This window comes from Macrosteles quadrilineatus, unplaced genomic scaffold (assembly GCF_028750875.1).
Source record: "Macrosteles quadrilineatus isolate MER2022 unplaced genomic scaffold, UCM_ALF_1.0 Scaffold_1__1_contigs__length_201487025, whole genome shotgun sequence".
In the NCBI taxonomy this organism is placed as follows: Eukaryota; Metazoa; Arthropoda; class Insecta; order Hemiptera; family Cicadellidae; genus Macrosteles; species Macrosteles quadrilineatus.
Genome location: NW_026542594.1, coordinates 114,128,059 through 114,147,355, shown reverse-complemented (window position 1 = coordinate 114,147,355; position 19,297 = coordinate 114,128,059). Strand labels below are relative to the sequence as shown.

General features: G+C 36.8%; 1 protein-coding gene across 1 annotated transcript in view; it reads left to right on the top strand.

Annotated features, from left to right (window-relative positions):
- LOC128983547 (WD repeat and FYVE domain-containing protein 3) overlaps nucleotides 1-19,297 on the top strand; it is a 143,451-nt gene that overhangs the window by 78,625 nt on the left and 45,529 nt on the right. Inside the window, exons 43-51 of the mRNA XM_054402862.1 lie at nucleotides 1,484-1,600; nucleotides 2,418-2,556; nucleotides 2,829-3,040; nucleotides 4,755-4,887; nucleotides 8,923-9,076; nucleotides 10,645-10,879; nucleotides 11,487-11,710; nucleotides 12,560-12,735; nucleotides 12,880-12,957. Of these exons, the coding sequence (XP_054258837.1) occupies nucleotides 1,484-1,600; nucleotides 2,418-2,556; nucleotides 2,829-3,040; nucleotides 4,755-4,887; nucleotides 8,923-9,076; nucleotides 10,645-10,879; nucleotides 11,487-11,710; nucleotides 12,560-12,735; nucleotides 12,880-12,957 (1,468 nt within the window). The remainder of the gene's footprint in view (nucleotides 1-1,483; nucleotides 1,601-2,417; nucleotides 2,557-2,828; nucleotides 3,041-4,754; nucleotides 4,888-8,922; nucleotides 9,077-10,644; nucleotides 10,880-11,486; nucleotides 11,711-12,559; nucleotides 12,736-12,879; nucleotides 12,958-19,297) is intronic.

The window sequence follows — 19,297 nt, the reverse complement described above, 5'->3', positions numbered from 1 at the left end:
TTGTAGAGTGCTCAATAATTTGAGGACTAAGATAAGATACTATAAATGTTGTTGTATTGTTTTGAAACACGCTTGTACTATTAAAAATTGTACTACTGTTAAAAATAATCTTTCAAATTATTGAGACTTTTATGGTCTTTCTAATCTGTAGGCCTAGAATCTTTCTACTAATACATATCTATGTATGTTGGTAAACAAATAAATATGCGGCTTAGGGGAAGAAATCTATTCCCTCCATTTGGCCCTACCATTAATGATATGATAGGTTACGTACCTTTTTATTCAGTCTCCAGTTCTTAATATAGTCAAGGGTGACTAGTTTCGGGTCAGTAATGACCCATTTTCAAACCCATGTCATCAAATTGATTTGTCCATAAATCTGACAGAAGTCTTCGTTATAAGATACAAATACACATCGACACATAAAGTTCACACGTTTATTTTCAACACAAAGCAGTCATTTAATGGAGGTAGCCGGCCACATTTATAAGAGACACACTGACGCAGGTAGCATGGCGGACACGACGGAACTGTTACACGGACACGACTTCCTACCATTAAAACAAGGTTTGGCAAAACGTCGTCGGCTGTATAACATAAACATAACCTTAATTTCTGAGTAAAAAACTGTTAAGCTAAGGAATTGCTCAAAATATGGTTTTGTCTGTGTTAGTAGACTTAATATAGAGCACATTGCCCCTCTTAAAAACTGACTTATCTAGAATTACTATTTCTAAATTGTTTATGTAATATGTATGACACCTAGTAAAACTCTGAATACCGGTACTGTACTTTTTAAATGAATATCTCACCACTATAGGTGAGGTAGGGAATCAAAAAGTGTCCCTGACTACGGACTTTTGTGACATGATGATTATACTATACTGTTAGGATTTTGACAAAAAAACGGGATATGTGTGGTTTGGGTTGGTAATTATTTGACATTTAGTCGTCATTATTATTAAAAAAAAACCCTACTTGTGTGGCCCATTAATTACTTTATGTAAAGACATTAAGACATAGATTTGAGTTCCAAGTAGAAAATTCAGTAAAATTCAAAATAATCAAAAAATAATGTTTCCAAGCTTTGATATTTCATTATAATTATTAGGGATTTGATTTCAATAAATCTGCCAATTACTTATAGCTATAGCATATGTATAGAATTCAAAAACCATTCAAAAAAATTCAGAAAACATTTAGCATGATTTACAGCTGTAGTTCTTTAGTACACTTGGGAATACTATTACTTTTAGAAGGTAAAAATGTAAAAGCAGTTTAGAACCAAACTCTTTATTTTTATTAGTACATTTTACTGTAGACCAACATTTTTGCATCCATGGAAAGAACACTAAATATATTCTGGTTGCCTTATAAATAGCATTGTATGTGTTCTATACCAATTATTGAATTATTCTACTACATATTTGCTTTGAACAATATAAATCCACAACCACTTTATCAGTCTTCTTACTTTTTTCAGAGAAGTACACAAAAGAAGATACTTACTTCAGCCAATGGCCCTGGAAGTTTTTTCAGGAGATGGCAGAAATTATCTTTTGGCTTTTCCTCGCAAAGTTCGCAACAAGGTGTATCAAAGGTAAAATCTGTTTATGAAATATATTTTGGATTCATTCAAATATATTTTAAACACAAATATGTATACACTACACACTATTGTAAAGTTAGTACTGTACATACACTTTTTGATACATGACAATCCCGCTATTCTAAAAATTTGCTTGTTTTGAACAGAATGTAGATAAAATATTATTTTTATACCAGAAGCACAAATAAAACATTTTCTTCCAGGACAAAGTCATCAATTGTTATCTGCAGAAAGATAAAGATGCATTAGAATATAAGTCAACTTTAAATACTTGTAGGGTAGGTTTTCCTAGCAGTAGAATTTGGTTGCCGAATACAGCTGCATTTTTCGGTACTAGCTTAACACATAAGCAAGGAAGAATCAGTACACAAAAGTCTCAAATGACATATTTACTATCCAGCAGCTTTTAAAGCCTGTCTGAAACTGTTCTTGGAAAATAAGTAGGGGAGCATTTTAAAAAGGTAATCAAAATTATGACTCGATTCCATTCTATGCATCAAATCGCGATTTGCAGGACACAATTTGGGTAAATTTTAAGTGTTGTTTCTTCATTCCATTGACAAGTAAGAATAATGCTGTGTTACTCATAAAAAATTCTGTATATAGAAAAATGCTTGTTGCTTTGAATTAAAATGCATCAATTTGAATTGAAAAAATTGAAAAATGGCAATTAATAATGGCCTTTCTGACTATCAGATGTCCTTGTACTCATTTCATAATGTGTAGGTTTTATTTTTTAAATTTGAATAAAATGTCCCAATGAGTAAGAAATATCAAGACTCTATCTACTGTACCTAATGTTGGGCAGGTTCATGGCGTTTGCCACTGGTATAGCGGACAGTGCCCAGCAGTCAGTCGCAGGCCAGAAGCGCACAGCCAATGTGGAGCAAGGCGCTGGTCTACTTTCCAACCTCATCGGTGACACCTCCGTTACACAGCGCTGGGTGGTGAGTAACCAATATCCAAATCCAAACCATCACTTTCAACTTTTAAAGTGATATAAAATATAAACACAAACGCTATATCCCCATAGAAATTTGCAGAATATCAGCATTATAGTTGAATTTATCTGTTTTCCCTGTACTGTGTAAGCAATACTTTTAAATAATTGTTCTAATTTAATGTTAGTTCTACAAATTTAAAAACATCATTGGATAAGTGGGTTTCAACTAGTAGTTCAAACTGTCAGAATCATTAGTTAAACTGTTTGTTGGCACAGAGAGGAGAGATATCCAACTTCCAGTACCTGATGCACCTGAACACTCTGGCTGGTCGCAGTTACAATGATCTGATGCAGTATCCAGTGTTTCCGTGGATCCTGGCAGACTATGACTCTGACCAGCTAGACCTCTCCCACCCTTCCACCTTCCGAGACTTCTCTAAACCTATGGGTGCTCAGAGCCCTGACCGACTCGAGCAATTTAAGAAAAGGTAAGTTTTATTTAAGTTAATATTAAAGTATTTCATATTCAACACTCCTAGACGATTTAAGTTATTGAAATACAACTTTCTTGTTCTAAGAATAATCTTCCACAGTATTCATTCATACGGTTAATTAGGATATTAGTAGGCCTACTTAGCTCAAGTTCCTTGACTATATTCTTACCTGTCTACTCATAAATCAGGCAGGAGTAAACTACTTTACCACAGTTGTCTGTTTGTACCTAGTAACATCATAGGGATGGGTTTACAGATACAAAGAGTGGGATGATCCACATGGAGAGACACCCCCGTACCATTATGGCACTCACTACTCCTCTGCCATGATTGTGTGTTTGTACTTAGCAACATCATAGGGATGTGTTTGTTTATAGATACAAAGAGTGGGATGATCCACATGGAGAGACACCCCCGTACCATTATGGCACTCACTACTCCTCTGCCATGATTGTGTGTTTGTACTTAGCAACATCATAGGGATGTGTTTGTTTATAGATACAAAGAGTGGGATGATCCACATGGAGAGACACCCCCGTACCATTATGGCACTCACTACTCCTCTGCCATGATTGTGTGTTTGTACTTAGCAACATCATAGGAATGTGTTTGTTTATAGATACAAAGAGTGGGATGATCCACATGGAGAGACACCCCCGTACCATTATGGCTCTCACTACTCCTCTGCCATGATTGTGTGTTTGTACTTAGCAACATCATAGGGATGTGTTTGTTGATAGATACAAAGAGTGGGATGATCCACATGGAGAGACACCCCCGTACCATTATGGCTCTCACTACTCCTCTGCCATGATTGTGTGTTTGTACTTAGCAACATCATAGGAATGTGTTTGTTTATAGATACAAAGAGTGGGATGATCCACATGGAGAGACACCCCCGTACCATTATGGCACTCACTACTCCTCTGCCATGATTGTGTGTTTGTACTTAGCAACATCATAGGAATGTGTTTGTTTATAGATACAAAGAGTGGGATGATCCACATGGAGAGACACCCCCGTACCATTATGGCACTCACTACTCCTCTGCCATGATTGTGTGTTTGTACTTAGCAACATCATAGGGATGTGTTTGTTTATAGATACAAAGAGTGGGATGATCCACATGGAGAGACACCCCCGTACCATTATGGCACTCACTACTCCTCTGCCATGATTGTGTGTTTGTACTTAGCAACATCATAGGGATGTGTTTGTTTATAGATACAAAGAGTGGGATGATCCACATGGAGAGACACCCCCGTACCATTATGGCACTCACTACTCCTCTGCCATGATTGTGTGTTTGTACTTAGCAACATCATAGGGATGTGTTTGTTTATAGATACAAAGAGTGGGATGATCCACATGGAGAGACACCCCCGTACCATTATGGCACTCTCTACTCCTCTGCCATGATTGTGTGTTTGTACTTAGCAACATCATAGGAATGTGTTTGTTTACAGATACAAAGAGTGGGATGATCCACATGGAGAGACACCCCCGTACCATTATGGCTCTCACTACTCCTCTGCCATGATTGTGTGTTTGTACTTAGCAACATCATAGGAATGTGTTTGTTTATAGATACAAAACGTGGGATGATCCACATGGAGAGACACCCCCGTACCATTATGGCACTCACTACTCCTCTGCGATGATTGTGTGTTTGTACTTAGCAACATCATAGGAATGTGTTTGTTTATAGATACAAAGAGTGGGATGATCCACATGGAGAGACACCCCCGTACCATTATGGCACTCACTACTCCTCTGCGATGATTGTTTGCTCCTACCTTGTTCGCATGGAGCCATTCACCCAACACTTTCTTAGGCTTCAGGCAAGTAACATGTACCGATGTACCTTAGGTTGAGTTAGGAAATTGCAGGATTTAGTTTTTATGCTGAATTATTGAAATTGTGGTGTATTTTTTAAACTAAATAGCATTCTTGGTTTAATAGAATCTTTCATACCTCAATCTTTCAAGTCAGCCCTGTATAACATCAAATAAATCAACCCTGTGATAACAAGAGATGAAAAACATGTGAAATAAATCAACCCAGCCAAACATTTTCCAGTTCCACAACCAAAGAAAACTACAACAAGAAGGCTTCAACACTTGTGAAACGAAGAACATTATCTACCAACTACAATGTAACAAATGTGAGGCACAGTATGTAGGCCTATCCACCAATAGCCTCAGAACCAGGATGAATGGCCATAGACAAGATGTATCTACTGGATACAAAGACAAACCAGTTGTACAACATGCCCAGAGCCACAACAACCCTAGTTTCAATGACTGCTATACAACCAAAATAGTCAAATCACTGCCTCCTCAATGTAACCAGTCACAACTGAGAAGATGGGAATTGTCTTACCAATGGTTTACTAAGTCTAGACAACCCCCAAACCTAAACCTAAGATAATACCTTTCATCTAACCCACTCCACTTCAACATCCAACCCAACTAGCAGGCTTACATATTTATTCATATATACAGGGTGAGTTTTAATTGCCCCCCCCCCCCAACTTTTTTCTACATTTTTTAAAATATCAATCCCAGACCACTTCCAAACATTGTTGGGTAGTAAGTACTTCATTTTGACAAGGTGTTCATTTCCAGTCGCCATCTTGGATCCGCCATATTGGATGCAAAATATTTTTTTCAAATGTAAAGGTGGGGTTGTGACCCATTATTTCCAACTAGATTTTTACCCTGATTACAATGCCACAAACCGTTTCAAAAAATCTTGATTCATTCCAAAGTTATGGGGCTTTTTAAAACTTTATTTTTAGCCCATTTTAACATTGTGCATTTACAAACTAAGACCATAAACTCAAAATAGTGCTAGATAAAGATAAGTTTACACCACCAGTCATTGTCAACCTATTTTCTCTTTGTTATGACTGATGTATTTTTTTTCGGCCGCCATATTGGATCCGCCATTTTGAAATGTGATATATTATTTTAAATATGAAGGGTGTGTTGTGACCCATCATTTCGAACTACTTTTTTAAGCTAAACTCAATGCCGCAATCATTTTTTTGTTATCAAGTTTTATTTATGAGATATAAAATTTTTTTGGTTAAAAATGTGAATATTTTAAAATCAAAATATGAAAATGAAAAACGGATCATGGAATTGAGTTCAGCTTAAAAAAGTAATCCGAAATGATGGGTCACAACACCCCCTTCATATTTAAAATAATTTATCATGTTTCAAAATGGCGGATCCAAGATGGCGGCCGAAAAAAATACATCAGTAATAACAAAGTGAAAATAAGTCGACAATGACTGGTAGTGTATACTTATCTTTATCTAGCACTATTTTGAGATTATGGTCCTTAGTTTGTAAATGCACAATGTTAAAATGGGCTAAAAATAAAGTTTTAAAAAGCCCTCATAACTTTAAAATGAATCAAGATTTTTTTTTAACGGTTTGAGGCATTGTAATCAGGGTAAAAATCTAGTTCAAAATAATGGGTCACAACCTCACCTTTACATTTGAAAAAAATATTTTGCATCCAATATGGCGGATCCCAGATGGCGGCCAGAAATGACCAACTTGTCAAAATGAACTACTTACTACCCTACAATGTTTGGAAGTGGTATGGGATTGATATTCGAAAAAATGTAGAAAAAAGTTGGGGGGGGGACATTTAAAACTCACCCTGTATATAGTGATAGTGCATATAAGATAAACTGAAACTGTGTTTTTTGAATTCATACTATTGGCAACACTGACTCAACAACTCACTGGCCACCATTTTGGACATCTAGAAAACTCTCTCTTCCTTAGTTGAAAATGCTGTCAGTGACAGTGAAATATTCTAATGTTTTGTGTATATAGTGTAAAGTTTTGTGTTTCTGTGCCAGTTTGGACTCTTTCCCATTCAGGTAAGCCTGCTATCCTCTCAAAAAATCCTAAAAAAAATCTAGGCCCTTGTGCTCTATGCTACACCCTCAATCTTTCAAGTGTTAGAAATTTCATCCTATAGTTTTCATTGTATAACCCGTTAAAGTAAATTAAGTAGATATCTGGTTCTCTTCAGATTATTCAGAATAAGAATAAGAGACCTTGATTATCATTAAACACTGAGGTGAAATAGACATTATCAAAGCTATAATTAAAAAGTTCTTTACATGCCTTGTATATTTTGAATTCCTCTATTGTGTCCATGTATCTGCCTTTATTACATAAATGGATAATTTCTAAATTACTATGTTTGTCTGTGTAGTTGTGGTTTGCGTTAATTATGTGGTTGGGGGAATGTTGGTTGATTTCAAGTTCTTTTTGGGTAGATGTTCTTTAAATCTAGTGGCGAAAGAACAAGCAGTTTGGCCGATGTAAAAGCTCCGGCAATTGTTACATTACACTTTGTTGATGCCTCTTTATCAGAATGTGTCTTTTTCATTTCTTTGAGCATACCAGATAATTTATTAGACGTTTCGTATGCAACTTGTACATTGTTCTTTGCCATTTCTTTTCTCAAGATGTTATTGAGTACTACTCCAAATTCAGCCCAGATGTACTTTTTGTTTCTGGGTTCTAGAATCTCTTTTGTTTTATTTTTCTGTTTTCTGATGAGTTTATCAATGAGAGAGCTTTCATATCCATTAGGCCTCTTTTATGCACGACGTTTTCGGTCGGGCAAAATCGTGGTGCGGAATTGATGTCCCTTTTATGCAGTTTCTCCGCCGAGCGGAATCCACTGTTTTTTTATGATGCCCGCGGTGGGGGTTGTCAGTGCTGCCAACTTTGTTCATTTGGCCATCATCAGTGACAGTGATCCAAGATGGATTCTTGTTTATTGGTTTATACCTATTTGTGCATAAAGAAAAAGATACGTCGGGTTGTGGGCTGTACACCCGGTGAATGAAAGTCGTAGGGATGGCCTTTTGTACAAAGATTTCCATATCAATCCCGGGTGATATCTTTGATACAAAAATCCCCATGTCAGTCCCGGGAATACAAAAGTCATATTATTCCTACGAAACAGTAAGGCTGTATTATTCCGTGGATTTAAACAAAAATGTAATCTTCGCCCAGTAAGTTTTTACCAAATTACATCTGTTTATTTGTACTCTTTAATCTATTACAATGAATAATGATCATCTATTTACATTGATTAGGCGAGTTCGATACTGTGGATGACAGAGCGCGTGGTAGGTTGGCAGCGCTACATTCCGCCCGACCGAAAACGCAGTTGCATAAAAGGGTTTCATTTGAACCTATGTAAAAACACGCTCCGACGAAACGCCGAAACTCAGCGGAGTCTAAGTCCTCCGTCGGCCTCCGACGGAACGCTGAAACGTGATGGAGATTCCGTCGTGCATAAAAGTTTGATACTTTGGATGACAGAGCGCGGGGTAGGTTGGCAGCGCTACATTCCGCCCGACCGAAAATGCAGTTGCATAAAAGGGTTCCATTTGAACCCATGTTAAAACACGCACCGACGGAAAGCCCGATAGATTCTGATAGATTCCGCCTGACGGAAAACGCCGTGCATAAAAGAGGCCTTAGAAACTGCAATGTGTTTCAAAATGTATAATTCATTGTTGTAATTTTCTGTGGTAAGGGGTATGGATAATAGTCTGTGAACGAAACTATTGTAAGTCTTGTGGTTGAAAGGATGGTGTGATGATGAATGGTTAAAGTTTACAGGCAATCATCTGATATGGGGAAAAACTACTTGCTTTATCCAATGCCATGAAAATCATAATAGGTTTTAGGAAGTAAACAAACATACAACTATACTTGCCTTATTTTGAAAGCCCTGTATAATGATAAAAGGGATGTAATCTAACATCTCACTACTGTGCCCCTATATAGTGCCAGATTGCATTCACATAATCACTATATTGATTTCAGGGAGGCCACTTCGACTTGGCAGATCGCATGTTCAACAGTGTGAGAGAGGCGTGGTTATCTGCATCAAGACATAACATGGCTGACGTCAAAGAACTTATCCCAGAATTCTTTTACTTACCAGAGTTCCTTGTCAATGCAAATAACTTTGATTTAGGTAAACTATGGTCATTTTTTGTGTACACTTTTATTCTACTTTAATAATAATATTGGAGCTACTGCCATTAAGAATTAGGATTTGCTCAATATTTAAATCTCTAAATCGTTTCTTTAAGTAACTAAAGATTTTGTATTCTTCTTTATGTTAAGTATAAAATAAAATAAAAAAACAACACACTTGGAAAACCTCTTTTTACATTGGGCTCTTGTTCATAAATGCTCAAAGACAGTTGGTATGTAACCGTGTTAGGTTCTTGTTGTTTATTAGGGATATAAAAGATGATGAGCAATTCTACTATTTTTCAAGGGTTTAGAATAATTTTTTATCTTATCTATTTGTTTTTACAAGCAGTTCAGGTCAACTTCTTTAACAGTACTGGGGTAGCACTTCTACTTTGAAACTACTGTAACTTCTACTACAAAATAAAAAAAATATTCCCGTTAAAGACTTTATATTTCCAGTCATATGAGAATGTTTGACAATAAGATTCATGACTTCAAAGTTTTTTTTTACAATTTTGTTTAATGTTTTATAAAATCCTAGTTCACAACTTATATTTTAAGTGACATAAATAATGTATCTTCATTGTTTTGTAAAAATAATTTTTGTTAATTTGAAGAATGTTTTTTTCTTATTTAACTAAGATAAATATAAGTTAGATGTAGTGTTGGATTGACAATGTCTATTGTGCACTTAAAGATGGTATAATGCAAATAAGCATAATGATTTGATTCAATAATTTTGTTCTCACATCAGTAAGGCTATTCTTGACTATTTTTGTAAAAGTTTTAAACAAGTTTTCAGAAATTTTATTTTATTTTTAATCCTGAATAATATTTAGGATAAGCAAACCATTTTATATAGCTTAAAGTTTCAAGGCTTAATTGTACCACACTGTAGGTTGCTGTAAGCAGAACGGAGTGCAGCTAGGAGACGTGGTGTTGCCTCCTTGGGCCAAAGAGGACCCGAGGGAGTTTATCCGAGGTCACCGAGCAGCCTTGGAGTGTGACTATGTCAGTCAACACCTACATGAGTGGATTGATTGAGGTTTAATTGTACCACACTGTAGGTTGTAAGCAGAACGGAGTGCAGCTAAGAGACGTGGTGTTGCCTCCTTGGGCCAAAGAGGACCCGAGGGAGTTTATCCGAGGTCACCGAGCAGCCTTGGAGTGTGACTATGTCAGTCAACACCTACATGAGTGGATTGATTGAGGTTTAATTGTATCACACTGTAGGTTGTAAGCAGAACAGAGTACAGTTAGGAGACGTGGTGTTGCCTCCTTGGGCCAAGGAGGACCCGAGGGAGTTTATCCGAGGTCACCGAGCAGCCCTGGAGTGTGACTATGTCAGTCAACACTTACGAGTGGATTGATTGAGGTTTAATTGTACCACACTGTAGGTTGTAAGCAGAACGGAGTACAGTTAGGAGACGTGGTGTTGCCTCCTTGGGCCAAGGAGGACCCGAATGAGTTTATCCGAGGTCACCGAGCAGCCCTGGAGTGTGACTATGTCAGTCAACACCTACATGAGTGGATTGATTGAGGTTTAATTGTACCACACTGTAGGTTGTAAGCAGAATGGAGTGCAGCTAGGAGACGTGGTGTTGCCTCCTTGGGCCAAGGAGGACCCGAGGGAGTTTATTCGAGGTCACCGAGCAGCCCTGGAGTGTGACTACGTCAGTCAACACCTACATGAATGGATTGACCTCATCTTTGGATACAAACAGCAGGGCCAGCCCGCAGTGGACAGTGTCAACCTATTCCACCATCTCTTCTACGAGGGCAATGTTGATATTTACAGGTAATAAGTTTATATTTTGTAACAATATTTATACGAAAATTTCCACGGTCGTGTAGACATCTTTATTGTATCCTGTGGCTACGGCAAAATCTGAATAACCCCAGCGTTAACGGAACATCAACTTCGTCTTTCACGATTTTAACAAAATCATAAACATTGTTCCGTATGTAAAATCTTTGACAAATTGAGTTTTGGGCCTTTGGGGCATCATAATGAAAAGTTATTAGGTCCCAGGTCTAGTTTTTACCATAGGGCAATAACTTCTTGTCTATTGAGAACATTTTCTAATTACAATTTTAGTCCGCTTTAAAGGTGATGTTCTTATCACAGAATGTCTACCGGTCACTGAAATTACAAAAAAAATTACAAAATATAAATGAACGTAATGTTTCCCTTGTTTGATATTAAGTAAAAGTGACTGACTTGATTTACTGCATTCTTATCACACTAGTTATAAAAGTGAGTGATGCAAGAAGTATAAAATATCTTCCTCTGTTTTAATTTTACTAAAAAAAGTAAGCAATTTAAAAGTGAGCCAAGTCTGTAGTTTTGCGCAAATACACTTTTGTTTGTAAAAGGCTTAGTTAAAGTAACTTTAATATTCCAGCATTGATGATCCACTCAAGAAAAATGCCACCATTGGGTTTATCAACAACTTTGGTCAGATTCCCAAACAGCTGTTCAAGAAGCCTCACCCAGCCAAGCGGTTAGGTCAGCGCAGCTCCATGTTGGACATGCACGCCACTCCTCTGGCCTCCCCTCTCCCCCCTGCTGAGAGACTGTTCTATCACAACCTGGACAACCTCAGACCCTCCCTGCAGCCCATCAAAGGTATCAAATAGACTGTGGCAAGATTGCACAATGGATTTATTTGGTTGCTACGCGACTACCAGTATTTTTGCTCTTTCCTCAGGATTGTATTCAAAACATTTATTTTTATTTTAATACATCTGAAATTATTACAAGCATGGTATCCTTCATTCATGGTTTTCTTGCAACAATTACAGTATCTCACGATATTAAATTCTTTTACTTCCAACAGGATTGTGTCTGAAAGAAACACAGTTAAGATAAAGGCTTTACCTATTTTACTACTAAGATAAGTCATAGCGAGTATAAAATGATTTTAAAATTACAGTAGTTTAAGAATTTTTAGGAACTAAATATGTTTGAAGCAACAATTTGACAAGATAATTTAACACAGCTGGTAACTTTATTCCAACTAACACAATAATTGGGAGTTTAAGGTTAGGTATTTATTGTATAATGGTTTTTGCCGTAAATAAATAAGTGGAATTGAATTGAATGAATGGAAGTTAAGATGTTGAAAGGCAAAGAGGAAAAATACCCAAAATCAAAACTTCTATAGTCTCTATAATAATATTAATTGCAAATATTCCACAATTTCTACCATAATACTGTTCCGGTTATAAACTTATATTGATTATTATTGTTATTAGTAGCAAACAAGTTTACATCTGAACTTAACACACTGTTATTCCATTTAACATATGGGATTATGACAAAAGAGTCTTTTCTTTGTGAGAACTGTGTAGTGCAGTTCTAACCTCGTAGCTGACTTTTTCGGCTGCCATCAGTCAATAATTTTAGTTTTTGTTTAATAAGTATGGATGTATTGTATATCCAGTATCACACTAGTAAGCTGTTTGTGTTTTACAGAACTGAAAGGCCCAGTAGGACAGATCCTACAGTATGAGAAGACAGTGCAGGCAGTAGAGCAGAACAAGGTACTGGTGCCTCCGACGTACTCCCGCTACGTGGCCTGGGGGTTTGCTGACCACAGTCTGCGCATCGGCAGCTACGACAGTGACAAGGCCGCCATGGTGTGTGAGGAGGTATGTCAACATTGCAATTGGTTCAAGCAGCCATTAAGAGGCATATTTTTAATGTGTTGTTAGTTTTATATTATTATTGCTATTAGTAAAATTGGCTTTTAGTGTTGTGTGAAAGTGATGTACTGAAGTAGATGTTTGTAACAGGTAATGCAGGGCAGCGGCGAAGTGGTGGCTTGTGTCTGTCCTAGTAGCAAGATCATTGTAACTGCAGGAACTAGCTCGGTAAGTTTTATTCCAATCCGGTTGACTTTTTATTTAGAACAGTGTGATTATCTTTCTTGTAAAACACTGACATAAAAGAGAAGACAATAGAGCTAATTATCCATTACTGACAAACACACCAACATACATTTAGATATAAAGACAGAGTTGAGTTATGTTCTTATTTGGCTTTGGTTGGAAACTAAAATTTGAAATACTTAAAAGTTTATAGACAAAATTATAATTTTATAAACATACCTGGTTAGAAGTTTTTTTGTTTCTTGGTCTATGGAAACAACTCACTCTATAAACAAACTCACCTCATTTTAAAGATTAACTAGCTGTTTGGCCCGCTCTTCGCTCGGGCAATTTTTTGTAAAATAAATTAGAAATGCAGCTGTAAAAACTTTGATTAATCTGTTGACTGATAGATAGGTTTAGAAATCAGAATTGACTTACAATTAAAAATCTAAAGATTTCAATTGACTGCCATATTTTACTGGGTTACGATAGAGACCTCTAGTTTGTGTTGTTAGTTTTCTTTTATCACGACCTTCAAAATGAGGGGTCACTCGATGGGTCTTACTATTTTAAATGTTTGAGTTCTTCAAATTCCCCCATATTGGGGATGTACACCAAGTGGCGGTTATGCCCAAAAAGTACTTCATAACATGCCATAAAGATGTGAGGAGTTTAGTTTTTTCTAGTTAAAAAATTAACATGGGGTCTCCAGACTTTTTACTAACCCTGTATATACTTTATACAGTGTGTAAATTAAGTCAAAAACAAATCTGAATTTTTTAAACTGAAATAGGTAGAAATATTCTGTTTGTGGCGTTACTGTTAACAAAGGTTTTTTAATTTTTTACATCACAAATGTTTTTTTAACCCCCCTAACAGGGTAGGGGTAGGGGGTGACTTATTTTTTCAAACAGCAACCCCTCATTTTGAAGGATTTGTCAAAAGAAACACAATGACGCAAACCCGATGTGGATATCTCACCCCTAGCCAAAATGGCAGGCATTCCAAAATTTGATTTACTGATTTACTGTATGTGAAAAAGCACAAATTTCACAAATATGAAACAAATCTGTATTTTTAAAACCGTAATAATTTGAAATATTCTGTTTGTGGAATCGATTGTTAACATAGGCTCCGCAATTTTTTAAATCAACAATATTTTTTTACCCCTTTAACATGGTAGGGGATAGGAGTGATTTATTTTTTAATAACAACCCCTATTAAGTGACCCCTCATTTTGAAGGGTTTGCTAAAAGAAATACAATGACGCAAACCCGAGGTACATATTTCATCCCTAGCCCAAATGGTGGGTATTCCAAAATTTGATTTATGTGAAAAAGCACCCATTTTGTAATACCAGCCATTTTGGCTAGGGGTGAGATATTCACCTCGGATTTGTGTCATTGTGTTTCTTTTGGCAAGCCCTTCAAAATAAGTGTTCACTCAATAGGGGTTGCTATTTGAAAAAATGCTATAAGAAAAATACCCCCGCCGCAGCAAACGTGCAGACTGAGCGAATTTCCATTAGCCTGATAGGACTTACACTAAAATTCCTCCTTAAAAATATCATATTTATTCCCTATTAAAATAGAATTAGTTTAGCAAGTACTTAGGTTTGCTGCAACAGGGAGGGTAAAAAGGTGTTTTTTTTATGTTAATAGTTAATAGTGTTAGTAGTAGTTTATGTTAGTAGTGTAGTAGTATGTTAATGTAAGAAATGAATGTATTCCAAATTCGATCAAAATATGTTCATAAACAAGCAAACTACAACAGTTGACTTATTCTCCATAAGAATAACATAAGGATTTTAAATTTACAATTTTTTGGAATTTTCTCCGTAACCATTAGGCGCACAATAACGCTTCAATATACTAAATTATTTCTTTTTTTAAGCTCTACAAAATGGTTTGGAAAGAAATCGTAAAATTTTGTGTTTTTAGGGTAAACAATGGGAAAAACCAATTTTAACCCCATAAAACCCCCATAATCCCTCGTTCCCATAGTCCGATTTTACTGGTCCGCGAACTCGTTCGAGTAAATGTAGGTTTACACGTTTGCACCAAATTTCATCAAAATCGGATCATTTTTGCTCAAGTTATTGTGCTAACGGACACATATATATATGAATTTGAACAGATGTTGTTTTTGGCCTCTATGGACCTCAAAACAAAAAAATAAATCGGTCTCGGGTCCAGGTCTTACCATGAGTACTACGGTACTTTATACTTTATACTTTCTTATGAAATGGCGACCATACAATGTAGGTATTTTAAGCCAAGTATGAATGGAGATGAGTGTAAGATGAGTGGCGCGATCTTGTAGTCTTGTTAGTGACTAAGGCCGAAGTGTAATAGCTTATTCCCTATAAGGAAAATTCGCTAATATTCCCTATAAGGGAAATTCGCTAAAATAACCCTGTTAGGGGGGTTATACAAGTTTTTTGGTGTAAAAAATAGCGAAACCTTTGTTAAGAATCAATGCTACAAACAGAATATTTCTATCTATTTCGGTTTTAAAAATATAGATATGTTTCAATACTTCATTTACAAACTCACACTGTATATCTGATATTCAGTTATAAACATAGGTTAAAATTATTAATAACCCTCTGTGTAAGACATTGAATCTTGCTCTCATCAACATTGCTAGGTGTCCGAACTTTTTGAGCTTTTACGTTAATAATTGAACAGTCACCCAAAGATAAACTTCCCCAAACACCTCATTGACAGTAATCATAAATCATAATGTTAGAGTGTTTTATACAGTAAACCCTCGTTAATCCGGACCCCATTAATACGGACTTCGCTTAATCCGGACAGCCATTGGATCGCAGTTTTAATGCGCAGAATGCTGATTAGTAGCACGCGATCGTCACTGTACGACTGCGCCCGGCGATGTGAGTGTGCCGAGTGCGGGAGGATGGTGGAGGGGGCAGTCACAGGCAAGGCGTACGTGCCGTTGCCATGGTTACTGTCACAGCGCAAGGCGTACGTGCCGTTGCCATGGATACTGTCAGCCAATAGTAGCTCAGTCACACGATTGTGTTCCTCCTGCTCGTGTCAGGCAGTCAGTTGCTCCACAGAGGTCACAGAGGTAGCACTGCTGTGTACTGTTTCTAAACATTACGTTTTAGTTGCGTTGTTACGAGTTTTTGTAATTGTGCGTGGGTTTGTGTGTAATGTGAACTGTATTTGAGGTGTGTTAATGTAAGATTAGAAATGTCTTTAAGTAAACCAGTGGATTGTAAAAAACGAAAACACGTGTCTCTGTCTCTTAATGATAAATTGAAAATTATAGAAAAACTTGAAGATGGAGCTACTGTTTCAAGCATTTGTACAGAATATAAAATAGCGAAACAGACAGTCTCAGACATAAGAAAGAAAAAGAACAACCTGAGAAAATTTGTTCTTAAGTTTAATGTTGAAAAAGAGGCAAGTTCAGTGAAAAAAATGCGTCTTCCTTCAGATCCATCCCTGGACGATGCTGTTTATAAATGGTTTTGCCAACTTCGTTCTTTTGGAATGACTGTACGAGGGATTGAAATTCAAGCTGCTGCAGAAAGATTAGCTAAACAGTTAAACATTACAGGCTTTAAAGCTAGTTCAGGATGGCTGTTCAGGTTCAGAAGGCGCCATAACATCACAAACAAAAAAGTCTGTGGAGAAAGTCTCAGTGCAAATGTTGATGAAGTTGAGCCATTCAGAATTAAATTGGATGAACTTTTAAAAACAGGACAAATACAGCTGTCACAACTCTACAATTATGATGAGACTGGGTTGTATTGGAGAGCATTACCCGACACAACCCAAGCCTCTAAAGCTGAAAAAAACACACCGGGAAGAAAGATTAGTAAGGATAGAGTTTCTGCATTGTTATGTGCAAACGCTGATGGAAGTCACATGCTGAAACCTGTGATTGTGGGTAAAAGTAAACAGCCTCGGGCTATAAAGAATGTAATGGACAAGCTACCAGTGCACTACTTCAGTTCAAAAAGTGCCTGGTTTACTTCAGACATCACAATGGAGTGGTTCCACAAAAAGGCAGTGCCAGAAATTATAAAACATCAAACGGAAGTTTTAAAAATTCCTAAAGATGAAGTGAAGGCCCTAGTTTTACTTGACAACTGTCCTGCACATCCATCAGTAGAAAAAATGACAAGTGAGGACGGAAAGATTAAATGTATGTTTTTGCCAGCCAACACTACATCATTAATCCAGCCTATGGATCAAGGCGTTATCTACGCAGTTAAACGCCTATACAAAAAGAAGCTTTTGCATGAAATTTTGGAAGTCGAGGAACCAGCTGAAGGAGAAGAAGACAGAAGAGGTGAAAAGACATTGCAGAATCTGAAAGAGTACAACATCAGATCGATGATCTTCAATTTTGCAGCGGCTGTGAGAGAGCTGAAGCCATCAACGATAGTAAACTCGTGGAAGAAGCTTCTCACTAATAAAGATGATGAGCCGGACACCGCTGGGTTGGAAACTGAAGATTTCCACAACGCTCTTATCAATGGTGGTGAGCTTGCAGTTACCCTAGATGACATTGAGCTGTGGTTGGAAGAAGATGATCAAGATCCAGGCTACCACATTTTGACAGAAGAGGAAATTGCTGAAAGCGTAACAGTGGCAGAAGATGATGACGACGACGACGATGAAGCAGATGACATAAATCCCAAGCCTAAACTAAGTGAAGTGAAAGATCACATTGATTGTGTCATTAAATATGTTTCCGAAAGTAGCAATGAGCTGGTCTCTGGATATTATGAACATTTAAGACATTTGCGCCATCTCATTGTACAAGAAATTAACACAAAAGGAAGGCAAATGAAGATGAACTCCTTCTTCAAACCAGTGAAACCAGTTCAGTCACGTGAGGACGAACCTCAACCCTCATGTTCAAAGTAATTTTGTCTTTTTTCGTTGTCTCATTTTTTGTATGGACGTAAGTAAATACCAAGTGTATATTTTTGTTCAAATGTAACTACTGTATGTACTGTTTGTACAATATGTATTTTTATATTCAGAATATACATAAAGTTTATCTGCAAAAGGTGTTTCATTATATACCAGGGGTACCCAAAAATCACTGTCTTTCTTCGTTTACGATTATTTGTTTTAATCCGGACTTTCGTTAATCCGGACGACTTGGAACCCCAATTAGTCCGGTTTAATGAGGGTTTACTGTACTTGCCCCGAAACTGTGCTAATGAATGATTAATATGGATAAACACATGTCTTGTCAGCAGCAAAAATAACAAGCAGAGTAATTACTTTTAAAATTGTAAAATAAATAAATAATTGGGTGGTTTTTTTAAGATATGCTTGGAGTGTAAGATGAGATCTAATACAGCTCGTGACATCTAAGCTGGCACTTGGCCTATCGCTACTACTACCTATTTCAAAAACATTATGTCCCGCCATGCGGGTTGCATCAACTGTCCACGCGACCCATATGAAGGCGCTCAAGTACAATGCAAGGGGAGTCAACCCCGTGAGGCAGCGGAAATGTTTGCAGTCCGGTCTTTTCCCTACCTCCACCCTCCTCCCGCCTACACTGCCCGCGCTAGGCCAAGTGCCAGCTTAGGTGTCACGAGCTGTACTGGAGTTTAAGAACAGTTTACTGAAAAAGCAAGTAATCTCAAAAATTATTTTTTTCTTGTTTGTGACTTTTGTTATCAATTCTGTTTATAGATAGATCTTTTAATGTAAACAAAATGTATTTTATGTTAAGTTTATTATTTTATTTTCAGTCTTTTGTTAAGGAGTTACTTTCTGTTATTTATTTAAAACATAAATTAATGTGTCAACCAAACAGACGGTTTAGTAACCATTGTTTTTGTGTGCACATAAGTATATATCATTGTGTAATGTTCCAAATTGTACACATTTTATTTCATATACTTTTGAAATTGCTGACAAGATAATTGTACATCTATATCCGTCATCCCTATATAAATTACATTAACGGAGCTCTACTTTTTTTATGCTACTTTTATTGAAAGAGATTATATAATCTATAACTAAATAAACGAGGATCATTCTAAATTAAACTTGATCCCCAATCATCTTTCATCCTAGTAAAAAAATTCAGTTATAGTAAAAAGTAATTTTTTAACAGCCTACTTCAACAAAGGAACAAATCTGGATAAGCTGACCACTGTCATAATGTAGATCGGAAACCTCTAACCTATTAACACGTTCGCTGCTGACCGCTAGATATCGGGACGGCGCCAGGAGCTGAACTAACACTCGCCGCTCCGTAACATTGCCGTCGATACACTGAATTACAGTAAAAACAACAGTAGTTATACTGGATGGCAATGTTCTGCAATAAAACT